This window comes from Pristis pectinata, chromosome 10 (genome assembly GCF_009764475.1).
Source record: "Pristis pectinata isolate sPriPec2 chromosome 10, sPriPec2.1.pri, whole genome shotgun sequence".
Taxonomy (NCBI): Eukaryota; Metazoa; Chordata; class Chondrichthyes; order Rhinopristiformes; family Pristidae; genus Pristis; species Pristis pectinata.
This window is the reverse complement of record NC_067414.1, coordinates 12,005,523-12,031,067: the sequence shown is the minus strand read 5'-3', so window position 1 is coordinate 12,031,067 and position 25,545 is coordinate 12,005,523. Positions and strand designations below refer to the sequence as shown.

The 25,545-nt window shown below is 41.4% G+C and overlaps 1 protein-coding gene across 1 annotated transcript in view; it reads right to left on the bottom strand.

The window, feature by feature from the left end:
• Positions 1–202: 202 nt before the first annotated feature.
• heatr5b (HEAT repeat containing 5B) overlaps positions 203–25,545 on the bottom strand; it is a 120,749-nt gene continuing 95,406 nt past the window's right edge. The window contains 8 exon segments of the mRNA XM_052024517.1: positions 203–670; positions 2,395–2,608; positions 3,569–3,720; positions 4,674–4,898; positions 7,742–8,014; positions 8,676–8,823; positions 11,967–12,094; positions 13,005–13,244. Coding sequence (XP_051880477.1) covers positions 363–670; positions 2,395–2,608; positions 3,569–3,720; positions 4,674–4,898; positions 7,742–8,014; positions 8,676–8,823; positions 11,967–12,094; positions 13,005–13,244 — 1,688 coding nt within the window. The 3' untranslated portion in view covers positions 203–362.

The window sequence follows — 25,545 nt, the reverse complement described above, 5'->3', positions numbered from 1 at the left end:
CAGGGCAAACCTTTGAAGACTCTCCTTGTAAAAATAATAATTCACTAACCCAGGTAACTTAAATAGATTAATGCAGATCAATGTATAATAGAGGAAGACTCATCTGCGTAAATGCAAAAAAGTTATGATGATTCTCTTAACTTGTGACATACCTTGCAAGATAATTGAGTGATTCCTATACACAAGGTTTTTGACCAATAAATCCAATATTTTTTTTATTTTTCTTGAACAATGTACATTCCCAACAGAAACCATAAATCTGTACATAAGACACCAAGGGAGTCAATTCTCACTTTCACAGCAGGAATGGGAAGGTGGAACAGTTCAATGGATTTTCCAGTCATTTAAAATATCTCCACCTTTCAGAAAAAGCTAGTCTTCAGTTTGATGGTGGGAGCAGCTTGCACTGCTGGCTTCACTTGTTGGGCTGCAGCCTTGGCTTGGGAGCTGGCTTGGCTGGCACGGATCGCTGCCTCCAGTTTTGATTTGAGTTCGGGTGCTGCCCCCATCACTGCCTTGAAAGCACTTGGATAGAGAGGACCGATGCGCATAAGATCCTGCAGCGCTAGTTCATGAAGACCTTTAGAGGTCGTGGGAGCAGAGCTAAAAGTCTTCTCGCTCAGTAGATACGAGATAAGGGTGGGAACCAAAAGTGCAAGCAACTGGGGTCCTAAATGGTAAGAGAAGGCTTTAATTAGAGCAATATTCCCAAACCAACATTTACTCTAGTTAGTACATACATGGAGATACATACTGTACAGCACTTTACAGGATATCTGGCCTAACTGGCTTACTTTCTCTCATCCTAACAACACATCCCCGAATTCCTCTCTTCCTCATGCCTTGAATGCACCTTTATTGTTTCTCTGCCCTACAAACAAGAAATGATGCAAAGTTCCTTGTAAGTTACTAATTAATTAAATAATAAACCTGATTCTGATTTTATGGACACTGCAGATGATGGAACCTGGAGCAACATCAATATCCCATGTTGATAGGATATCCCATGAGATTCCAGATGAAGGGTCTCGACCCAAAGTGTCAACTGTCCATTTCCCTCCATAGACGCTACCTGACCTGTTGAGTTCCTCCAGCACCTTTTGTGTTGATCCGACATTGATGTTTCCCAATTTCCCTGGCTGCACCATCTCCACACCCTCACACTGCAGCAGTCTTCACCCCATCTGTTTACTTTCCTCATTTGATAACTATTGCCCTTCAATTATTTGGGTGCCAATTAATCAGTAACATCAGCAATACAAGATATTCTCCTTGCCCCATAGAACTGTAGGCAGCACATTCAGGAACAGTTTCAAGTTCCACAAAGATGCAAAGGTGATGATACCTCCCAATTTACATCACGTAGTAATGAAAGGCTGATGATACCCATGTTTATTCCTGATGTTAATTCTCTTGTAGTCAAAGCCCAGGAGTGTTAAATTACTGACAAGCAGCTATGTTTATTAGAATGACCCATTGGTTATCTGTATCTGAACCTGGTGAAAATTCCTCACTAACCTTGGTGTAAATCTGAGAACAAGGCAGCCACACAGTGATGGAAAGAATGAAAGCTCAAAGACGTAACGTCCAGCAGTTTCAAGCATTGCTCCCAAAGAAAATGGAAACAACTCACTGCACTGGATGAAACTTGTAAAGCAAGTGGGTGTGACAAGCACTTGTAAAACAGCGGGTGTGACAAACAACAAAGGCGCCTTTAAGGCATTTCACATGGAGAGATGAGGAAGAAAGGAATACAAGGATGCGATGAGCATTTCTCAGCCTGAATGAAGCACATTTAGATCAGACATGGCCAAAACCCCAAGCATCCAAGATTGGCTAAAGAACAAATAGATGTCATCCATGGCTCAGTGGATCACCTGACTGAGTTTAGAGTTCATTGGTTGGAGCCTGAATTCAGTGCACCCAATCTAGAATGTCACCCCTGATGCCAGCACTGTGGCAATGCTGCACATTTGGAAGCACCAACTTTTGGATGAGACATTAAACTGAGAACCAGTTGGGCTCAGCTGCAAGTGAAAGCATCCATAGCTCCATGTGGGACAGAGTCATGGTTAATATTGATTCCTTAAGTAACATCACTAAAGCAGATCGTGCTGATCGAATCCAAATCTATATATTTTCTGCAACCATCTAATGTCCTTCACCATCTGTGAATTGCTTCTGGATGTCTGAACATTGTGGAAATTGCAAAATAAATATAGATAAGTACTTGCTGGTTGGCATGGAAACAATGAGTCAAAAGGCTCCATTTCTGTGCTGCAAGACTCAATGACTCTATAAATGCAAATTATTTTTGTTTGAGGTGCCCGATTTACTGCCGGGGTCTGAGTGACAAGTCACGTGGAGGCTATTTTACAGGAGGCATCTACTTACTGTTTTGCTCCTCTCCAAGGTTAACCAGGGTCTCAAGCACTTTGATTCCTTCTCGTACTGCCTGAAGCTCAGCATTATTGATTGGTTTCTGATTCTCCACAGCTTTTAGCTTCTCAACCACCAGTGGAGCCAACGCATGGATGTACGGGGTGGAAAGTGCACGGTTTGGCTGCTGGAACACCGAGAGCAGAAGCTGGTAACATTTTTGTTGAACCTACAGAGGACAGAAGAACCACTGGCCTTTATTCTGGGATATTAGGCTGTATACACATGTATAACAAATACAGGAAACACTGGAAATACACAGTTGCTCATCCAGCATATTGAGAGAGAAAAAGTTAAACATTTCACATTAATGACCTTTCATCAGAACCAGAAGAAATGGATGTATGTATATAGAAGCTGAAGTCTTTCTTCTGCTCGAAGTGTTTTAGAATTCTTTCTGGGCTTGACCAGCAGTGGATTTGGGGAATGAGACAGGAATGGCAACACGAAGGATTAGATTTGGTAGGAAATGGAGGACAAGGAATGGATGTGCGTAGGGCTGAAGGACAGGGAGGAAGAGATGGGAAATCAAGCTGCGGGGGATGGAACAGTAAGGAAGCAAAAGAGGGGCTTGGTGGCAAAGAGACCGAGCAGGGAGAGCGGGTGGGAGGGAAAGGTGGTCTTGACTGAGGATCTTGCATCAGTGAGGGCAACTTCAGGACAGAGGAAGGCACAATATAAGAGGGTTGTGGGCCTTTTTAGTGGTGGGTTAGGATGAAGTTGCAAGCTCAGTCTGGGGACAAATAGCACCATTTGTTTACACAATCTGAATTCTTTGAAATAAGTGTCAGGGGAGGAAGATGCAGTGAAGAGCTGAAGAGGCAGGGAGTATGCCCTGGGCTTTTTGCAGGTTCATTGCCATGAACCAGGTGCCCAGACAGGGAGCGTGCGTGCGTGCGCGTCAAGCTCAGCACTATCACCACACTGAGGCTTCTCTCCTGCTTCCACGCAAGATGTAGTGACGACATGAACATCAGTGGATCAAAGACCAATGAATGGTGATCGTGGAGTCAAGCAGGAACAGAATCTCATTTGGGAATTCTTCCATCAGAATAAAGTATTACTTCCTCTCCAGGCAGAGCTCCGACTAACACACAGTGGTGAGAAAGAGGCCGGCACCTCGCCTTACCCAGGGGTCATTGGAATTTAAAGCACTTCTGAATCTCTCAATGCAACCGTTCTGCAGAGAAGGAATCCCAACCACCTCGTTGCTGGCCGACAGAAGGAAGAGGGCAATCGCTGTGAGCATGCTCACCTCATCCTTGCTCGATTTTGAATCGTCTGAAAAACAGGAATTGAGTGTCATGTTGTGGAATCGGCAGCTCGTTTCACCAAGAACAAGGATCACACTTTTGCACAAATCACAGTAGATACATGTGTGTGCTAACCATCGACTAATTAAGATCCCAATGTACAGGGAACCTGCTTAATGCGAGCCCATAAAGTACTGACTTGTTTTTTTTACATTCTTGGTCCTGGAGTTTGAACACTCACAGTTTGAACCCATTCCTGTAATTTAAAGACATCTGTTCAGGCTGTGCCAGGAACATGGCTCTCCCTCAGCAATGAGATAGTCCTCTCATTGTTGCGTGGCCCAGTGTGAACAGCCGAGGCAGTGTGCGGAGGCTGCCCGTGAGGGTTGGGGCAAGTGTCACAGGTGCTCAGTGTTGAGGTGTGGGGCTCAGGGCTGCACCACAAGTGTGGGCAGTGGCTGCTCTGTGTGTCGACATACTGCCCAGATCCTACTGTCTCTCCCATCACCTCCAGTCGAACATGATGGAAACTGCCATCTCCCCAGCCCAGAGATTTGTCAATGGTAACCGGTTCATTGGTGGTCACTGGCCATTCAGCTTGTTAGCATAGAGAAATCCTGAGGATGGGGAGAGCTGTGTATCCAAACAATGATCCAAAGTGGATATACTTGGCTTGTGCTTAAACACTGATCTTCAAGTGTTTATTGGGTAAATATTAGCTCTGAGTATTAATGTTTGACGTGTTTCCCCACCCATGTGAATGGGACATATTATTGGTATGGGTTTCTCCTTACCACATCCCTCTGGATTCCTCACCTGAAACACCTCCATCTCAAAGCTTGCTTGAGGACAAGTGGCTGGCTGCAATCATCTGACAGACGGGTGGAATAAAAAGGATTCCTGGCTCTCAGCTAACTCTGCCAGGAGGCACAGAGACTGATATTGTTCACACACAGTGTCATTCCACATGCAATGTCCTACCTGGTTTGGAATATTCCAAGATGGAAGCCAGCGAGCTGCAAATGAGACCTTTCCACTGCTTATGGATTTGTTCCGATTTGGCCAGCGGAGAAGTGATGATGGTTTTAATACCCTGCAGGGCTGCACTGGCTGGGACTGACATGTGGCTATCTGTCGACTTCACAGCCGTTTCTCTCAGCACACCCGTGATCAGGAAAAGAATTGTGGGGAGCACAGTCATACTTCCTGGAAAATGGAACCAATACAAGCCATTCATAAACATCTTTCATGAGGTCATGTGAGGCACCTTCCCACAACTGACCAAAGCACAGCTGGAGCATTTTTTCTAAAGGAACGGGATAACAGTTTGAAAAGGAAAAAGAAGAAAGAACTGGGATTACAGTATACAACTTGATTTGGAGAGAGAGCGCCCAGTGGGCTGAATGGCCTGTCTGCTGTGGAGCTTAAAACATTTTCAGTGCTTTGTTTTGGTGAGTAAAATTAGGTCAAGCAGCAAAAATTATACTTTTCCATCCAAATAAATATACCACAGGTTAATAATTGAATAACTGGAATTGACTGGAAAATTACTGCTTATAGGTACCAACCCCTCAGTTTGCGAAGATATTGCAGAAATTGATTATTGGTTTAAATGAGTAACAGGACAACAATCCAATAAAATTCTTCATCCTCCAAGTGTCAGAATTTCATATAGTAGTAAATTAGACAATCTAACAGAAAATTTATACAGAAGGCTTACAGCTCCATGAGAATTTGTTCATCCAGTCTTCAGTATTAAAGTGAAAGCTGTGGTTCAGTGATAGGAGACTCGCCTCTGTATCAGGTCATGTTGGAGCTCTGCTCCAGAGACGAGCCTATAATTCAGCCTGGCACAGAATTGATGGGAGTGCTGTACAATTAGAGGTGCCACTTCTTTCAAGTGGACATAAAATATCTCTTGCACTGTTTTGAAGAGGAGCAGGGTAGTTTTCTCTCTGTATAAATGGGCTGCCGTGATCTCTGCATTACAACAGTGACAAAGCTTCAACAATACTTCATTGGTTCTACCGTGCATCGAGACTTCAAGTTCTGCAAGACACTATTTAAATACGAGTCTTCCCCTTCTTTAAAGAGTTTTTTTTACCTGCTTCTTTCCTCACTAGCCAAGCTGTTTTTCCAGTTTACTTCCCTCCTTCCTCTTAAATGCAAATTACATTCATTCAGTTTACTAGGATAAGTGATTCATATTCTGCCAGAGGTCAACGCAATCTACTTGTACACAGAATCGTCCTGCTTTTTTCAAAATAATGCATGGAATCTTTTATGTCCACCTTATAGAAACAGTATTGGTGCCTTAACATACTGGTGCCTTACCTAGCATATTACTTAAGCCAGGGCACCGGTCAAAGAGCTTGTCCAACAGAGTATTTAGATGGCGAAAGACTAAAGAATGCCGGTGTGCAGAGGGGTCTGGGTATACTTGTCCTTGAAACACAACAAGTTACTCAGAACTAATTAGGAAGGTGAATGGAATGTTGGTATTTATTGTAATGTAGATGGAGCTCAAGGTGAAGCCTTGCAACTTCTCTGCAGGGTGCTGGTGAGTTATACCCCAATCACTGAGGACAGTTTTGGACTCATTATTTACAAGTAGGGATATATTTGCATTGAAGGCATTCAGAGAAGGTTCACGGGGTTGATCCTTGGGATGAAGGGTTGTCCTGTGAGAGTGATTGAACAGATTGGGTCCATACACATTGGAGTGTCAACTATCCATTTCCCTCCACAGATGCTGCCTGACCCACTGAGTTCCTCCAGCGCTTCGTGTGTTGCTCCAGATTCCAGCAGCTGCAGTTTCTTGTTTCCTATACTCATTGGAGTTTAGATGTTAGAATAAGAATCTTAGATGTTAGAATAAGAATCTTATTAAAACACAGGATTCTCATATTTCCTTACGATATAAAGGACACCATTCGGCCCTTGAAGTCTGATCCTCAAAACAATCCCCTGAATTCCACTCCCCCACTTGTTTCTCTGTAACCTTCTCTGTCTCACATGCACACCAACTCCACCCTGATGTTCCTACCAGCCATGGTTCTGAGGGGATTGATGGGGTAGACTGATGATGCAGACGGAGCGGATATTTTTCCTCATGGGAGAAACCAGGACTAGGGGGCATGGTTTCAGAATAAAGGACTGCCTACTTAAGACTGGGATGAGGAGGGATTTCTTCTCTCCGATCGTGAGGTGGAGTCTGAATCATTGTCCATCTGTCTTAAATACATTCAGATTTTTGGCCATAGGGGAGTTGAGGGTTACGGAGAACAAGCAGCAAGTGGAGTTGAGGCCAAGATAAGATCAGCTGCGACTTTAGTGAATGGCAGGGCTGGCTTGAGGGGCCTAATGGTCTACTCCTGCTCCATCCCAATCTCAAACGTGGTGCATTATACTCTGGTGGGCTCCTGAATTCCAGTTTCCATATGGGGCTTTGTTTGTTTGACCACACATGGATTACTGCGCAAATTCTGGTCTCCATGTGAGAAAAGTAATATTAGAGAAGATGCTGAAATGATTTATTACAACACCAAGAGCTTATGAGTGTTGCAAGATCCCAAACAGATGGGGGATCCTTTCCTCAGAAACAAGGTGGCTGAGTGTGATTATGAAAGGGTTTTTAAAAAAGTGTAAGAAAACATTTGTAGTTAAGGGGAAAGACCAGGGACAAAACCACTTGGAATGGCCAAAGAAACTACATGAATCAACATGGTGGTGAGACTGCGGAACTCTCAGCCATAAGGAGTTGTTCAGGTGAAAACCACCTATCTATTTAAAGGGGAACTAGAAAAATGATATGGTGAGAAGCAGAGCACGGAAAAGGGACTTTGTGGAACACAAATACCAGCACTGACAAGATGGGCTGAATGGCTAGTTTCTGTGCTGCAAATTGTATGTAGTTCTATATATAATTGAAGATAGGTTTAATGATGAACACAAGGAGGAAGATGCTAAGTAGCTAAATTTCACATTAAATTGTCTTCACCAACTATACACCCAAGGATCATTGGTGTTTGTTACCATGACATTCTTACCTGTAGGAGAACACAGTGACGGCAAATCAGCCAGGATAGAAACAGTGATGGCAATGAGCTGGGCACTTTCCTCAGCCAATGGCGGCGTCTTTTGAAGAATGTGACTGGGGGAGTCAGTCACTTTAGGATTCAGTTGTGGGAGGTGTCGTACCAAGATGAACATGAGCAGCTCCAAGGCGGCAAACACGATGGATTTACCAGGAATCAGACCTCCGGTCTTCCCGCCTTCTCCCAGAGCGGTCAACGAGTCCTCCTCAGGAACGTTGTCCTCCTCTACAAAATCACCATAGTCAAAATAAAGTAACAGCACCAAAAAAATCTAATGACAACTCTACAGCGTGGAAGGAGTGGGTAAGTGAAAAAAATCTCTTCATTCAGAAGGCTGTGGAATTTGGAATTTCCTACCTGAAGGCCACAGATTGTCAGTTGTTGAGTACTTTTGAGACAGACATTTTTTGTTAGACATAAAGGGAATGAAGGCATCCATTTGGTGGGAAATTGGATAAGGTAGAAGACTAGCCATAATATTGAAAGACAGCAAGGTTGAGAAGCGATAGCCTACTCCTTAAAAATCATATTTTGCTAACAAAGTATAGGAATGCAATTTTAATTTACAAATGGTCAGGAATAAACAATGCAATTCTGTTCAAGTGACTACTGTGAGAAAGGCCTTGAAGGAGATGGGTCTTGATGCTTTTTCCCTCACCTGGAACACGAGTCATGGTAAACCCCTGACAGCCACCTTTGTAGTAGTGTGCATCAGAAAACTAGATAGATTGCATCTGTACAGCTTCCCCATACACACCCCTGTCAAAGGTTAGTTTCCACAGCTGGAGCTCTACACATCAATAGTCATCTTCCGGCAGCTACATAACACACTCCATCACTCTTGAATCATGTAAGATTGCAGAAATAATTTACTAGTCCAACTTACCATGAGCCTTTTTCACCAGTCCTCGAAAGTGATCCTGAGCAGCTCGAATCATCTGCTGTACAACCATAGTCACTTGTCGTTGAACGGAGGGAGGCCCACAAGTTAACAAAAGACGGTGCAATACATTAAAAAGCTCAACTATGAGCAGCTGTAATAGAAGAAATATACTACTTTAATAAAGCATAGTTGGAGAGAGGGAGAGTTTGGAATATGTTAATGCGGAATCTAATTCTCATTTGTACTCACTCACACTGCAGGCTCTCTTATTGTTGAAGCAGTCACTGGTCACAATATGTCTAAATGGTTTTGGTGCCACCGAGGCTCGAATAGGTAGCATTTTTGCATCTGCCTCAGAAAGCTGGGGTTCAAGTCCCGCTCTGGAGATCGGAGCCTAAATCTAGGCTGAAAATGCCAGTGCAGTACCCCAAGTTACTGTGGTGTTGTCAGAGTTGTAGTCTTTAAATCAAAGCTGTCTGCCCTCTCGGGTTTTCACAACATTATTTCAAAGCAGCACAGGAAAAATTTCTTGGTGTCTTGATCAACAACTGTTCCTCAATCAGCAGCTTAGAAATCATTATTTGATAATTTATCTCGCTGCTCTTCATGGTACCAAGTTACGTGCAAACTGGCCATCGCTTTTCCTACAGTAGTGAACGCACTTCAGAAGTATTCATTGATTCGTGTTCTGGAACCTCTCAAGGTCAGGAAAAGTGCGATATAGATACAAGCTTTTCCTTTCTTTAAGTGGTGTGTTTAATCATCCACTGCACTGCTTGATAATTTTATTGCTGGTAAATCCATTGAAGTCACAGACACAGGTCCTTTGTCCACACTAACCATCAAGCACTTATTGACACCAATCCCATTTACCAGTACTAGGTGTGTAGTCTTCTATGGCTTGGTGATTCAAGTGCTTGACTGGATGTTTTAAATGATGTGAGAGTACCTGCCTCCACCACCCTTCAGCAGCATGTTCCATTGCAACCACCCTTGGTGAAAAATTTATTCTTCAGATCCCCTCTAATCCTCTTCAACCTATCCCCTCTGGTTTTGGATGTCTCTGTTATGGTGAAATGTTTCTCACCATCTACCATTTCTATGCCCCCCCCCATAACTTTGTAAACCTCTCTCCAGTCCCTCCTCAGCTCCAGAAAAAACAAACCTAGCCTATCTTGTCTCTTCTCATAACTGAAACACTCCGTCCCAGACAACATCCAAGTAAATCTCCACTGCATCCTCTCCAGTAAAATCACATCCTTCTTATAATGTGATGACTAGAATTGCATACAATATTCCATCTATGGTCTAACCAAGTTTTAAAATAGTTCTACCGTGACTTACATGCCCTTATATTCTATGCCCCATGGTTAATGAAGGCCAGTATCCCATATGCCTTCTTCACCACCTTATCTACTTGCGCTGCCACCTTTGGGGATCTATGGACTTGGCGTACAAGGTCCCTCTGTTCCTCAGTACTCCCTAACTTTCATGGTGTACCCTACTCTTAATAAACCTCCCAAAATACATCACCTTGTATTTATCAGGATTAAGTTTCATCTGCCACTGCTCCGCCCAGCTTACCAGCTGATCAATATTAGTTGTAACCCAAGACTATTCTCCTTACCACCATGAACACCAATTTTCTCATCATCTACCAACTTATCATTCCTCCTAAATTAATATCCAAATTATTAATGTATATCACAAACACCAAGAGTGCCAGCATCAACCCCTGTGGTAAACTACTGGTCATAAGCTTCCAATCACAGAAGTAATTTCCCACCATCAGCCTGCTTCCTTTTACCAAGCCAACTTTGGATCCACTCTGCCAAACTGCCTTGGATCCAACTGGCTCTAACCTTTTAGACAAGCCTTCCATGTGGGACTTCAGTAAGTCCATGTTTGGATCCATTTCACTGCCCTCATCAATACCTTGTGCTGCTCTTTCAAATATCAAATTAGTCGGACAGGATCTCCCACCAACAAAGGTATGCTGACTATTCCTGATCAACCTCTGCCTTTCCAATTATAGATTAATCCTGTCCCTCAGAATGTTTTCCAGTAACATCTGTATTAGTCCCAAAATTCACTGGCCTATAATTACCTGGCTTACCCCTCCTGCCTTCTTGTCACTGGCCTTGTCCTTGGCCAGTGAACGAGAATGAGGAACATGGAACTGCCATGTCCTGATATTCCTTTCAGCAACCAGATACCAATGAAAATCTAACAATGAGGAAATCTTTCATCGGAAAATTGTTTCAGCTCAAATTTGACCAACTACAAAGTATCAAATGATATTGAACTAGGTTTGGAATCATTTCAGACCTTTCTCTCTGCAACAGCAGACTTTTCTCTCTGCAACATCTTCATCTCTCACCTAAAGCTCATTGTTTATGCTTGGCCAAAAATGTGTTAGATGCCAAAAACGTGTTAGAGAACTAGAAGGCACATTTTAAAAGTGTTCTCGAGTCCTGGAGAATTAGGATTGTATTGCCAAATTTATCCTGACACTTGACCCATTTCTATCTTGGTGTTTTTCTGTATATTGTCAGAAAGTAATCATCAGCATGAATTGTATTCTGCCACCATTAATTTTCTGCTGGTTTTGCGGCATTTAGCCTCACGTAGCCTTACAACTCTAGAGAATTCCAGTTCTCTTCTGGTTCCTCCCCCACTTCCTTATCCTACCATTGATGTGTTTCGATGTACATGTGACTAATAAAAATATCTTATCTGATGCCCTCTGCAATTCAGGCTCTGAGAACTAGAATTTCCTCACTAAATTCTCTTCACTGCCCTTCCTATAGGATCCCCCCAAAACACCACCTAAACTAAGCTTTCAGTCACCATCTTGATATTGTGTTCTTGCACATTCCATGATAGCTACAATTAGGAAGCATCAGGAAGAGCTTAACTCCTAACATGGAGGAAGCAAAGAGAGGCTTGCAGAGGGGTGCATGGAAGGGAAAAGGATGGGTTTGAAGCATTAATAACATATTCATTACAAAATGGAGAATGTCATCTCATAAAAACCTGCTGGTTATGGGCACTTAACTGGAAGGTATGTGTCTGTTTTACTTAGTGACGGAATGTAGACTGGACTAACAAGATCAAATTCCTTCTCCATCAGCTTCAATCTACATGCACAATCTACTTGGTCTCAATCTAGACCCCAGTGAGCACAGGATAGCAACATATAACTGCAACATGGTTCAGTACAACATAGTCTTACCCCCACAATGCAAACAGCACAATCAGGAATTAACACTACTTGTCATATAGTCATCATACCTGATCTTCTCCAATGTATGCTATTGCACAGGGGGAGTCCAGCAAAGTGCAAAGAGCCTTCAGGCAAGATGTAACATGTTCCAGAGGGTTCTCAGGCCGAGGAGAGCACAGGAACTCAATACTAATACCTGAAATCACACGATCCAAGTTATTTATGTTCTTAAATTACAAAATTCATTTCTCCATAATTGCCTACACACCCACATGCATCCAGCAGAGGAAATTGTTCTCTTCTTAACCATTACTTTAAAAACACCCAACAATATAACTGCGAAGATTTTCTCCCTGAGCTTGCTTCCAACTTATTGCAGTTGTACAACATGCTTGCTGCAGAAGGGGTAACTCCTGCATTTGTTTTCTTCCCCCCGTTATATTCAGCTTTTAGACAACTTGTTCCCAGGACACATAACTACCCTTTACCCACATTTCTTACAGCAATAGCTGTGCACAGAAAGTTTGTGACCTGCTCACCCACAGTCATGGGAGTCAAAAATATTAAAAAATTCCAGATGTTGGAAATGAGAAATAAAAATTAGAAACTGTCAGAAACCCTCAACAGTTTAGGCAGCAGCTGTGCAAAGAGAAACAGTTAATGTTTCAGGTCGAAGACCCTTTGTCAGAACTGAAGATTGAGAGATTGAATGGAATGTCCAAAATCGTGAAAGCTTTAACTAAACAAACAGCAGGATGACAGATTCAAGATAATAATTGGCAAAAGTACCAGTAGAGAGATGAGGAGTTGTTTGAAAAAAAACATTTGTTACAACGTAGAATGCACTGGCTGAAAGAATAAATGAACTGGATTCAATAGAACTTTGAAAAACAAATTGGATACATGTTCACAGCAGAAATATTAATGATCTACAGGGATGAAAAAGAGGATTGGGGTTAATTAGAAAGCTTCCTCAAAGAGATGGCGCAGGCATGACCAACCTAATGATTTCCTGCTATGCTGTCTGGTTCAATGTTGCAAAGGTAAGATGCACAAGGTAATCTGAGTTAATGAAAAGTTGCATTATCCTACATACACTAACTTACCAAAAATAAGATGGAGGCGGTCTGTATTGATCTCCTGCAGTGTTTTGGTTGAACCTCCAGATGTCTGATTGAGAAAAGTGCCCGCTTGGTTTTTCTGCCCACTGTGAACTGAAGGTTCGTGTGCAATAGTGAACCCCGTGCTGTTCAGCCAAAGCGCTACCGCGTGCAGGATTGGAGCCCAGGAGGTGCGGTAATGTAGCCTGGCACTGTCGATTGTTTCTGGAGTATAGAACGCTCCTCCTGTAACAAAGGGCACCATTAAGCAAAATATGAAAAAGATATCAGAACTATTTGCATTTATATATTGCCTTCAACTTTGTTTCAAAGAGCTTTACAAAGGCATTAAATATTGTATGACATCAAGCCATTTCAGGAGATGTTAGGATGGATGACTAGGTTAGTAAGGTAGTTATTACAGAGAGTCCTGAAGAAGACAGGGTTGTGAGGCAGAGAGATGTTGAGTTATTAACACTTAAGAAGCTGAAGGTACAGCTTCCATTGATGAAGTGATTAAAAAAAAGGGAACTACAAATATTCATGCAATTATCGACATGATCGGTGACTTATCCAGAACATTTACTGGCACTTTGAGATATTTTCTAAAGCTTTGTAAGGTATTGGAGAAAGAGCAAGGATCTTTGTACCTGTGCTGGTTCTTCCAGCATAGGCACAAAATGTCTTCTTCTATGCCATATCATTTTATGGATTAAGCTTCAACTTCCAGTTCAGAGCTTCCTTTCAAAACCAATTCTAGTGTTAGGTTTCACCCCACTTTCAGGGGATCAAGACTGGTTCAAATTCACAATACAATCCTCATGTCAAATTTCTGTTTGTTGGAACATATTTAGGCCAGCTAGAAAACTTGAAAATCTTTGTTTAAGGAAACAATCTTTCTTACAATGCTCTCAAGAACTACTGGATTGCTTGGTGATCAAAGGCCATATTGAAATCTGGTTGTCCAAATCTTACTGATCCCAGATTGGCTAGAGTCAGGGGGACTGGCAGGAACTTAAAAGCAGAAGGTTTCCCACCAAGACTGAACCATAATTCTGCAGTTAGCTGTCTCAGCCCTGAATCTGAAGGTTGTTTCACTCCAGGGACTTGAACAGAAAAGTCAAGACTAATCAAGTGCAGTACTGAGGGGAGCGCTGCATAGTTAAAAGTGCAGGAGAGGCTTATGAGAGTGCCAACTCTGCACTCGGATGCATATACAAGTTACTGCACTAACAAAAAGATCGGCACCTTGACCTCAGGGAGCCCCAAAGTGTTTCATAAGCAAAACTTTTCTAACTGTGGCCCCAATCTGCATGCAGCAAACTCCCAACAAACTGCATTGTGATGAAGTTGGTTTTAGTGATGTTGGTTGAGGAAAAACACAGCCATGAACTGGGAATAATTCACAGTCCCTTCTATAAAACTGTGTTGTAGATCCGTAACATCCATCTAGAAAGCAGACTGGGCCTCAGTTTAAAGTCTCATGTGAAAGACATCCTCTCCAACAACACAGCACTCGTTTAGAATTGCAGTGAAACAATCTCTGGAATGGAACTCAAACCTAAATCTTTGGCTTGGAGATGCAGCGGCTGCCAACTGAGGCACAACTGACATACTTCAAGAAAGAGGAGGGCGGTTCATCCCAGTATCCTGGCTAACCTTTATTCTTCAGCAAACATCAGAAGGACAGGTAATCTGGTCATTTATTTCATCACCATCTGTAGGTGTTGCCTGCTATGTTTCCTCCATTAAAATAAGATAAGAACATAGAACAGTACAGCACAGAACAGGTCCTTCGGCCCACAATGTTGTGTCAACATAGCTAATCCCTCCTACCTACAGAGTGCCCAGATCCCTCTATTTTCCTCTCATTCATGTGCTCATCCAAACCCCTCTTAAAAGCCCCCAAAGAATTTGCTTCCACCACCCTATCAGGCAACGCATTCCAGGCATCTACCACTCTGAGTAAAAAAACATACCCCTCATGTCTTTAAGATATCTTTATTAGTCACATGTGCATACAAACACACAGTGAAATGCATCTTTTGCGTAGAGTGTTCTGGGGGGCAGCCCGCAAGTGTCGCCACGCTTCCGGCGCCAACACAGCATGCCCACAACTTCCTAATCTGTACTGTCACAAACCAGCAACAAAAGAAACACACTGAGCATGATTCAGTGTTAAAAACTATTTTATTAATCACTACTTATGATAATACGTAAAATAAAAGTAAAAATGTTAGTATGTTAGAATTCAAGAATGTTAAACCTCGAACGTTAACCCCAAAACTAAACTCTTCGTGTGTGTGTGTGACAAAGTCCAAAACTTCCAGTTCCGGAATGGTTCTTAAAGTTCAGTTCCGCAAGCCATAAGGTGAAACATGAGCAAGGGCTTCTTCAACAACCACCGTTGTCTGAAGATAAGATGTAGATGTAGAAAAACATAGAGAGAGTACATACGAAATCCAAATGTTCCACGATGGAACCCAAACGACACTTCAGTGTTTACTCGGTAGTGACTTGCTCACCCTGAAAAGCATCCGAACCGTGGTCATCCACACACAAATACCTGTTTCCTTCTACAGGTCAGCAACAAAGTGAACTCCACCGGATTACTTCCAACTTCCATACATGGATTTCAGTGGCAAACACAGTTATTGTTTCTCATCCATCGATAGAGAAAAACAAGCAGGCTGGTGTCTCTCTCCCTTCTCTCTCTCTCTTCTTCTTCTAACTTCTTCTTCAACGTCATTACGTCCTTTATCTTCTATTGACGTAAGCACGCCCCACACACACATACACACACACTCTCTATCTTAAAGGGACTTTCACTGAGTCCATAACACCTCCCACCTAAAAAAAAAAATTTTCCCAAGAAAATTTTAACCGCGCAGTTAGTAATGTTAATAATTATCACGCTACACAACTACAGACTATCAGATTAGTATAGATACATGTTTCCCATTTAACATCGGGAAAGACAATCAGCAATCACATTATCTTTGCCTTTAATGTGAGTTATCATGAGATCAAACTCTTGCAAAATTAAACTCCAGTTTAACAGCCTTCTGTTCTTGTTTTTGACTCGGCTCAGAAACACCAATGGGTTATGATCTGTATACACAGTCAATGGTTTCTGAGCGGTGCAAACATATACACTGAAATGTTGCAAGGCTAAAACAAGCGACAGTAATTCTTTCTCTATGGTGGAATAATTCTTTTGATGCTCATTAAATTTCTTTGAAAAGTAAGCTACAGGATGGTCAATATCATCAAGGTCACCCTTCTGCAACAACACAGCTCCTGCAGCTTCATCACTGGCATCTACTGCTAATGAAAATGGCTTTTCAAAGTCAGGTGTTCTGAGCACAGGATGGTAGCATAAAATGGCTTTCAGCTTCTCAAATGCTTCTTGACAAGAATCTGTCCAAACAAACTTTACTCCCTTCTTCTGAAGATTAGTTAGGGGAAGAGCAATATCAGCAAAATTTTTACAAAATTTTCGATAATATCCAACCATTCCCAAAAATCTTCTAACAGTCCTCGTACCTGTGGGAATAGGGAACTCAGATATTGCTTGAACTTTTGCCTGAACAGGAGCTTGCTTGCCTTGACCTACAACATAACCAAGATACGTCACAGTGGCATGGCCAAATTCACTTTTAGCCAAGTTAACTGTAAGGTTAGCCTTGGAAAGTCTTTCAAACAACCTTTCTAACGCAGAGATGTGATCTTCCCAAGTATCATTCCCAGTCACTAAGTCGTCAATGTAGGCATCTGTATGTTTTAACCCATGAATCACTGAATTAATCATTCTTTGAAATGTTGCCGGAGCATTTTTCATTCCAAATGGCAAAACATTGTATTCATACAATCCAGAAGGGGTTACAAAGGCTGAAATCTCCCTTCCTCTATCTGTTAATGGAACACACCAGTACCCTTTTAATAGGTCAATCTTTGTAAGAAATTTTGCCTTTCCCACTCTGTCTATGCAATCATCCACTCTAGGAATAGGGTAAGCATCTGACTTTGTTACAGCATTCACTTTCCTGTAATCTGTGCAAAATCTAACAGTTCCATCAGGTTTAGGTACAATAACACAGGGCGAACTCCAATTTGAAGTAGAATGTCTAATAATATCATTTTCCAACATGTATTTTATTTCCTGATCAACAAGTTTACTTTTTTCCACATTCATTCGATATGGGTGTTGTTTGATTGGTTTTGCATCCCCAACATCAACATCATGGGTAATTATCGATGTTCTGTTTGGAACATCTGGGAACAGATTTTTAAATTTTAAAATTAATTCTCTCATCTGTTGTTTTTGTGAAACTTGTAAATGGTCCAACTTCGTTTCAAGGTTCTCCATGATATTTTGGTTTTTCAGTTTCGATGGAACAATATTTGGTCTAAATTGGCCTTCCTCAACATCAACATCAGGCATTCTAGAAACAACCTTTTCACCATCCACCAAGGCCACAACTGAATCCCTCTCATAATAAGGTTTTAGCATGTTTACATGACAGAGTTGTGTTTTCTTGCGTCTATCTGGTGTTTTGATTATATATGTTAGATCAGTCACTCGAGATTCAATAACATAGGGTCCAGAAAAACGAGCTTGCAAGGGATTATTTTGGCTAGGGAAAAATACCAACACCTTTTGCCCCACTGCGAATGTCCTAGGCCGAGCACGTCTATCAAAATATGTCTTCATTCTTATCTGGCTTGTTTTCAAATTCTCTCTCGCTAGCTGGCAGACTCTCTCCAACCGAGTTTTAAATTTTTGGACATAGTCCAACAGACTCAAGTGAACTTCCTCATTAACCCATTGCTCTCTTAACAACTCCAAAGGTCCTCTCAACCTATGTCCAAACACAAGCTCAAACGGACTAAATCCTATTGACTCCTGGATCGATTCTCTAACGGCAAACAAAAGTAAATGGATACCTTCGTCCCAATCCTTGGTGTTTTCAAAGCAATAAGTCTTCAGCATATTTTTGAGAGTAGAATGAAATCTCTCCAGAGCTCCTTGAGATTCTGGGTGATATGCAGATGATACAATCTGCTTTGCTCCCAGCTCATAGACTATTTGTTGAAAAATTTTTGACATAAAATTACTACCTTGATCAGATTGGATTTCTTTTGGCAAACCAAACAAGGTAAAAAATTTTACAAGAGCCTTTGACACCGTCTTGGCCTTAATATTTCTAAGGGGTATTGCCTCTGGAAATCTAGAAGTGGCACACATGATGGTTAACAAATACTGATTTCCAGTCTTAGACTTTGGTAAGGGGCCAACACAGTCCACAATCACCTTCGAAAAGGGTTCACCAAAAGCAGGAATTGGCTTCAAAGGAGCCACAGGGGGTTTTTGATTTGGTTTACCTACCATCTGACATGTGTGGCAGGTTCGACAAAACATCACCACATCTTTTCTCAAACCAGGCCAATAGAATTGTTTCAAGATCTTCCCTACAGTTTTATTCACACCAAAATGACCACCCAAAGGCATACTATGGGCCAGGTTTAAAATCTCATCCCTATAAACTTTTGGAACAACAACCTGATGAATAACTTCCCATTCCTCAGTAACAGGAACATGAGGAGGTCTCCATTTCCTCATTAACACTCCATTTTTGACATAGTATCCAGTTGGCACTTTTTCAATCTCCTCACATGAGAGTGCTTTTTCTTTCAATTCTGTCAATTCAGGGTCCTTTGTCTGTTCCACCATAAAATCCTTCCTCGACAAAGACAAATCTTTAAATTCAGGCTCACTGTAAGGATGTTGATCCTCCAGTGAAGACAGAAAAGTCTCAGATAAGGCATCAAAATTTTCTTCCTGTTTAGGACTGTCACAAGGAACTACATCAGACTGCACCGGACTGTCTGTCTTGGCTAATTCTCTAGCTCTAGCTCGAGTCACCGCACATGATGGGTAAACATCTGGATCATTCTCAGACTCATCAATCCTTGGTTTGGTTGTTAACCGTACCACAGGATCACTTTCTCCATTTGCAAGGTCATTTCCCAATAACAAAGAAACTCCTTCCACTGGCAAACTAGGTCTTATCCCTATCTCGACTGGTCCTTCTACGAACTTTGACTTTAAAATCACCCTGTGAAAAGGGACAGACATGGTCTCACCTGTAACGCCTCGTACTAGATTTACTTCACCAGTGTCACTTTCTTCACCAAAATTTAAAACACTGTCCAGCAAGAGAGATTGACTAGCCCCAGTATCTCTAAGAATTTTCACTGGCACCTGGGGTGACTCATCATTCAGTGAAACAAAACCCTCTGATACATACGAACGGAATTCTTTTCTCACCTCCTCCAACTTTTCCGCTTTTCCCTCTTGCAAGGACTGATCTTTAACAGCATCTTCTAAACCTTTTTGATTTTTAATTGCCTGAAAGCAAGCATTGGGCCCAGCTTCCTTCTTTTTCTTCAAAAGGGCACAATTAGATATCACGTGGCCAGGTTTCCTACAGTAATAACAAGTACGCTCAACAGGTTTCTCCAGCCCTGGCTTCTTTTCATCCTTTCCTTTTTGATTACCTCCCAATTTAATCTCCGGTTTACCTGGATTGTCTTTGTAACTCTTTTGAAAGGTTTTAGGTTGTCCCCATTTGGATTTATGGGTTAAAGCATAATCATCTGCCAACCTAGCAGTTTCTTGTAAAGTTTCCACTGCCTTTTCATTTAAATATGTTGTTAATTCAGCTGGAACACATCTTTTAAAGTCTTCCACCAGTATCAATTCTGTCAACTTATCATAATCCCCATCTACATTTTTAGCCAGGCACCATCGTTCAAAACATATTCTCTTTCCATTGGCAAATTCCATATAAGTCTGATCTGCAGATTTCCTCAAGTCTCTGAATTTTTGTCTATAAGCCTCAGGGACCAATTCATAGGCCTTCAAAATAGCTTGTTTTACCTTGGTATAATCAGCTGCATCCTCAACAGACAAAGCAGAATAAGCTTTTTGAGCTTTACCTTTAATCACACTCTGTACCATAAGAGCCCATCCTTTCCTTGGCCAGTTTGAACTCACAGCAACCTTTTCAAAATGTTGGAAATACTGATCAACCTGATCTTCTTCAAACGGAGGGACTAATCGAACCTCCCTGCTGGCTGAAAAACCATCATCAGAATCAGATTCCTAACTCCTACGCTTCATTTGTAACTCATGCTGCCTCTGTTTTTCCTTCTCCTCACTATCCAGCTCCATCCTCTTCAATTCCATCTGCTTCATTGCTAGATCAGCCTCTATCTTCATCTGAGTTAGCTTTTGTTCAGTCTCTAATTTCTTTTGTTCAGCCTCTAATTTCTTTTCCTCTTGTTCGGCCTCTAATTTCTTTTGTTCTCGTTCAGCCTCTATCTTTAACTGGGTTTGTTCTCGTTCAGCCTCTAATCTCTTTTGTTCTCGTTCAGCTTCTAATTTATTTTGCTCTCGTTCAGCCTCTATCTTTAACTGGGTTTGTTCTCGTTCAGCTTCTATCTTTGCCAGCTGCACCTGTGCCTCAGAAATTGCTATTTCACTGCCAGGAAACTGTTTTAACACTTCCTTCTCAAACACCTTCTTTTCCACATAATGGCCAGCTATCAATCTCTGAATATCTGCCTTTCTCATAGACTGCTTTACTTCTGTAAGGTTTAGCCTTGTAGCAATCTTTATCAAATCATCCTTTTTCGCCACCTCCAATCCCTTTTGGGTTGGTGACTCCAAAAATGCCTTAATATCCATTGCTGCTGGTTTCCACACACACAAGCCAATTAAAAAGAATTTATCAGACCTCCCTCAAAAATCTTTGGATTGAATCTCGAACAAATCTCGTCAATCTGGGGTACAATCCCAGACGACACTCGTTAACCTTGGGAACTATCCCGGACGAGCCCCCAATTTTGTCACAAACCAGCAACAAAAGAAACACACTGAGCATGATTCAGTGTTAAAAACTATTTTATTAATCACTACTTATGATAATACGTAAAATAAAAGTAAAAATGTTAGTATGTTAGAATTCAAGAATGTTAAACCTCGAACGTTAACCCCAAAACTAAACTCTTCGTGTGTGTGTGTGACAAAGTCCAAAACTTCCAGTTCCGGAATGGTTCTTAAAGTTCAGTTCCGCAAGCCATAAGGTGAAACATGAGCAAGGGCTTCTTCAACAACCACCGTTGTCTGAAGATAAGATGTAGATGTAGAAAAACATAGAGAGAGTACATACGAAATCCAAATGTTCCACGATGGAACCCAAACGACACTTCAGTGTTTACTCGGTAGTGACTTGCTCACCCTGAAAAGCATCCGAACCGTGGTCATCCACACACAAATACCTGTTTCCTTCTACAGGTCAGCAACAAAGTGAACTCCACCGGATTACTTCCAACTTCCATACATGGATTTCAGTGGCAAACACAGTTATTGTTTCTCATCCATCGATAGAGAAAAACAAGCAGGCTGGTGTCTCTCTCCCTTCTCTCTCTCTCTCCTTCTTCTAACTTCTTCTTCAACGTCATTACGTCCTTTATCTTCTATTGACGTAAGCACGCCCCACACACACATACACACACACTCTCTATCTTAAAGGGACTTTCACTGAGTCCATAACACCTCCCACCTAAAAAAAAAATTTTCCCAAGAAAATTTTAACCGCGCAGTTAGTAATGTTAATAATTATCACGCTACACAACTACAGACTATCAGATTAGTATAGATACATGTTTCCCATTTAACATCGGGAAAGACAATCAGCAATCACATTATCTTTGCCTTTAATGTGAGTTATCATGAGATCAAACTCTTGCAAAATTAAACTCCAGTTTAACAGCCTTCTGTTCTTGTTTTTGACTCGGCTCAGAAACACCAATGGGTTATGATCTGTATACACAGTCAATGGTTTCTGAGCGGTGCAAACATATACACTGAAATGTTGCAAGGCTAAAACAAGCGACAGTAATTCTTTCTCTATGGTGGAATAATTCTTTTGATGCTCATTAAATTTCTTTGAAAAGTAAGCTACAGGATGGTCAATATCATCAAGGTCACCCTTCTGCAACAACACAGCTCCTGCAGCTTCATCACTGGCATCTACTGCTAATGAAAATGGCTTTTCAAAGTCAGGTGTTCTGAGCACAGGATGGTAGCATAAAATGGCTTTCAGCTTCTCAAATGCTTCTTGACAAGAATCTGTCCAAACAAACTTTACTCCCTTCTTCTGAAGATTAGTTAGGGGAAGAGCAATATCAGCAAAATTTTTACAAAATTTTCGATAATATCCAACCATTCCCAAAAATCTTCTAACAGTCCTCGTACCTGTGGGAATAGGGAACTCAGATATTGCTTGAACTTTTGCCTGAACAGGAGCTTGCTTGCCTTGACCTACAACATAACCAAGATACGTCACAGTGGCATGGCCAAATTCACTTTTAGCCAAGTTAACTGTAAGGTTAGCCTTGGAAAGTCTTTCAAACAACCTTTCTAACGCAGAGATGTGATCTTCCCAAGTATCATTCCCAGTCACTAAGTCGTCAATGTAGGCATCTGTATGTTTTAACCCATGAATCACTGAATTAATCATTCTTTGAAATGTTGCCGGAGCATTTTTCATTCCAAATGGCAAAACATTGTATTCATACAATCCAGAAGGGGTTACAAAGGCTGAAATCTCCCTTCCTCTATCTGTTAATGGAACACACCAGTACCCTTTTAATAGGTCAATCTTTGTAAGAAATTTTGCCTTTCCCACTCTGTCTATGCAATCATCCACTCTAGGAATAGGGTAAGCATCTGACTTTGTTACAGCATTCACTTTCCTGTAATCTGTGCAAAATCTAACAGTTCCATCAGGTTTAGGTACAATAACACAGGGCGAACTCCAATTTGAAGTAGAATGTCTAATAATATCATTTTCCAACATGTATTTTATTTCCTGATCAACAAGTTTACTTTTTTCCACATTCATTCGATATGGGTGTTGTTTGATTGGTTTTGCATCCCCAACATCAACATCATGGGTAATTATCGATGTTCTGTTTGGAACATCTGGGAACAGATTTTTAAATTTTAAAATTAATTCTCTCATCTGTTGTTTTTGTGAAACTTGTAAATGGTCCAACTTCGTTTCAAGGTTCTCCATGATATTTTGGTTTTTCAGTTTCGATGGAACAATATTTGGTCTAAATTGGCCTTCCTCAACATCAACATCAGGCATTCTAGAAACAACCTTTTCACCATCCACCAAGGCCACAACTGAATCCCTCTCATAATAAGGTTTTAGCATGTTTACATGACAGAGTTGTGTTTTCTTGCGTCTATCTGGTGTTTTGATTATATATGTTAGATCAGTCACTCGAGATTCAATAACATAGGGTCCAGAAAAACGAGCTTGCAAGGGATTATTTTGGCTAGGGAAAAATACCAACACCTTTTGCCCCACTGCGAATGTCCTAGGCCGAGCACGTCTATCAAAATATGTCTTCATTCTTATCTGGCTTGTTTTCAAATTCTCTCTCGCTAGCTGGCAGACTCTCTCCAACCGAGTTTTAAATTTTTGGACATAGTCCAACAGACTCAAGTGAACTTCCTCATTAACCCATTGCTCTCTTAACAACTCCAAAGGTCCTCTCAACCTATGTCCAAACACAAGCTCAAACGGACTAAATCCTATTGACTCCTGGATCGATTCTCTAACGGCAAACAAAAGTAAATGGATACCTTCGTCCCAATCCTTGGTGTTTTCAAAGCAATAAGTCTTCAGCATATTTTTGAGAGTAGAATGAAATCTCTCCAGAGCTCCTTGAGATTCTGGGTGATATGCAGATGATACAATCTGCTTTGCTCCCAGCTCATAGACTATTTGTTGAAAAATTTTTGACATAAAATTACTACCTTGATCAGATTGGATTTCTTTTGGCAAACCAAACAAGGTAAAAAATTTTACAAGAGCCTTTGACACCGTCTTGGCCTTAATATTTCTAAGGGGTATTGCCTCTGGAAATCTAGAAGTGGCACACATGATGGTTAACAAATACTGATTTCCAGTCTTAGACTTTGGTAAGGGGCCAACACAGTCCACAATCACCTTCGAAAAGGGTTCACCAAAAGCAGGAATTGGCTTCAAAGGAGCCACAGGGGGTTTTTGATTTGGTTTACCTACCATCTGACATGTGTGGCAGGTTCGACAAAACATCACCACATCTTTTCTCAAACCAGGCCAATAGAATTGTTTCAAGATCTTCCCTACAGTTTTATTCACACCAAAATGACCACCCAAAGGCATACTATGGGCCAGGTTTAAAATCTCATCCCTATAAACTTTTGGAACAACAACCTGATGAATAACTTCCCATTCCTCAGTAACAGGAACATGAGGAGGTCTCCATTTCCTCATTAACACTCCATTTTTGACATAGTATCCAGTTGGCACTTTTTCAATCTCCTCACATGAGAGTGCTTTTTCTTTCAATTCTGTCAATTCAGGGTCCTTTGTCTGTTCCACCATAAAATCCTTCCTCGACAAAGACAAATCTTTAAATTCAGGCTCACTGTAAGGATGTTGATCCTCCAGTGAAGACAGAAAAGTCTCAGATAAGGCATCAAAATTTTCTTCCTGTTTAGGACTGTCACAAGGAACTACATCAGACTGCACCGGACTGTCTGTCTTGGCTAATTCTCTAGCTCTAGCTCGAGTCACCGCACATGATGGGTAAACATCTGGATCATTCTCAGACTCATCAATCCTTGGTTTGGTTGTTAACCGTACCACAGGATCACTTTCTCCATTTGCAAGGTCATTTCCCAATAACAAAGAAACTCCTTCCACTGGCAAACTAGGTCTTATCCCTATCTCGACTGGTCCTTCTACGAACTTTGACTTTAAAATCACCCTGTGAAAAGGGACAGACATGGTCTCACCTGTAACGCCTCGTACTAGATTTACTTCACCAGTGTCACTTTCTTCACCAAAATTTAAAACACTGTCCAGCAAGAGAGATTGACTAGCCCCAGTATCTCTAAGAATTTTCACTGGCACCTGGGGTGACTCATCATTCAGTGAAACAAAACCCTCTGATACATACGAACGGAATTCTTTTCTCACCTCCTCCAACTTTTCCGCTTTTCCCTCTTGCAAGGACTGATCTTTAACAGCATCTTCTAAACCTTTTTGATTTTTAATTGCCTGAAAGCAAGCATTGGGCCCAGCTTCCTTCTTTTTCTTCAAAAGGGCACAATTAGATATCACGTGGCCAGGTTTCCTACAGTAATAACAAGTACGCTCAACAGGTTTCTCCAGCCCTGGCTTCTTTTCATCCTTTCCTTTTGATTACCTCCCAATTTAATCTCCGGTTTACCTGGATTGTCTTTGTAACTCTTTTGAAAGGTTTTAGGTTGTCCCCATTTGGATTTATGGGTTAAAGCATAATCATCTGCCAACCTAGCAGTTTCTTGTAAAGTTTCCACTGCCTTTTCATTTAAATATGTTGTTAATTCAGCTGGAACACATCTTTTAAAGTCTTCCACCAGTATCAATTCTGT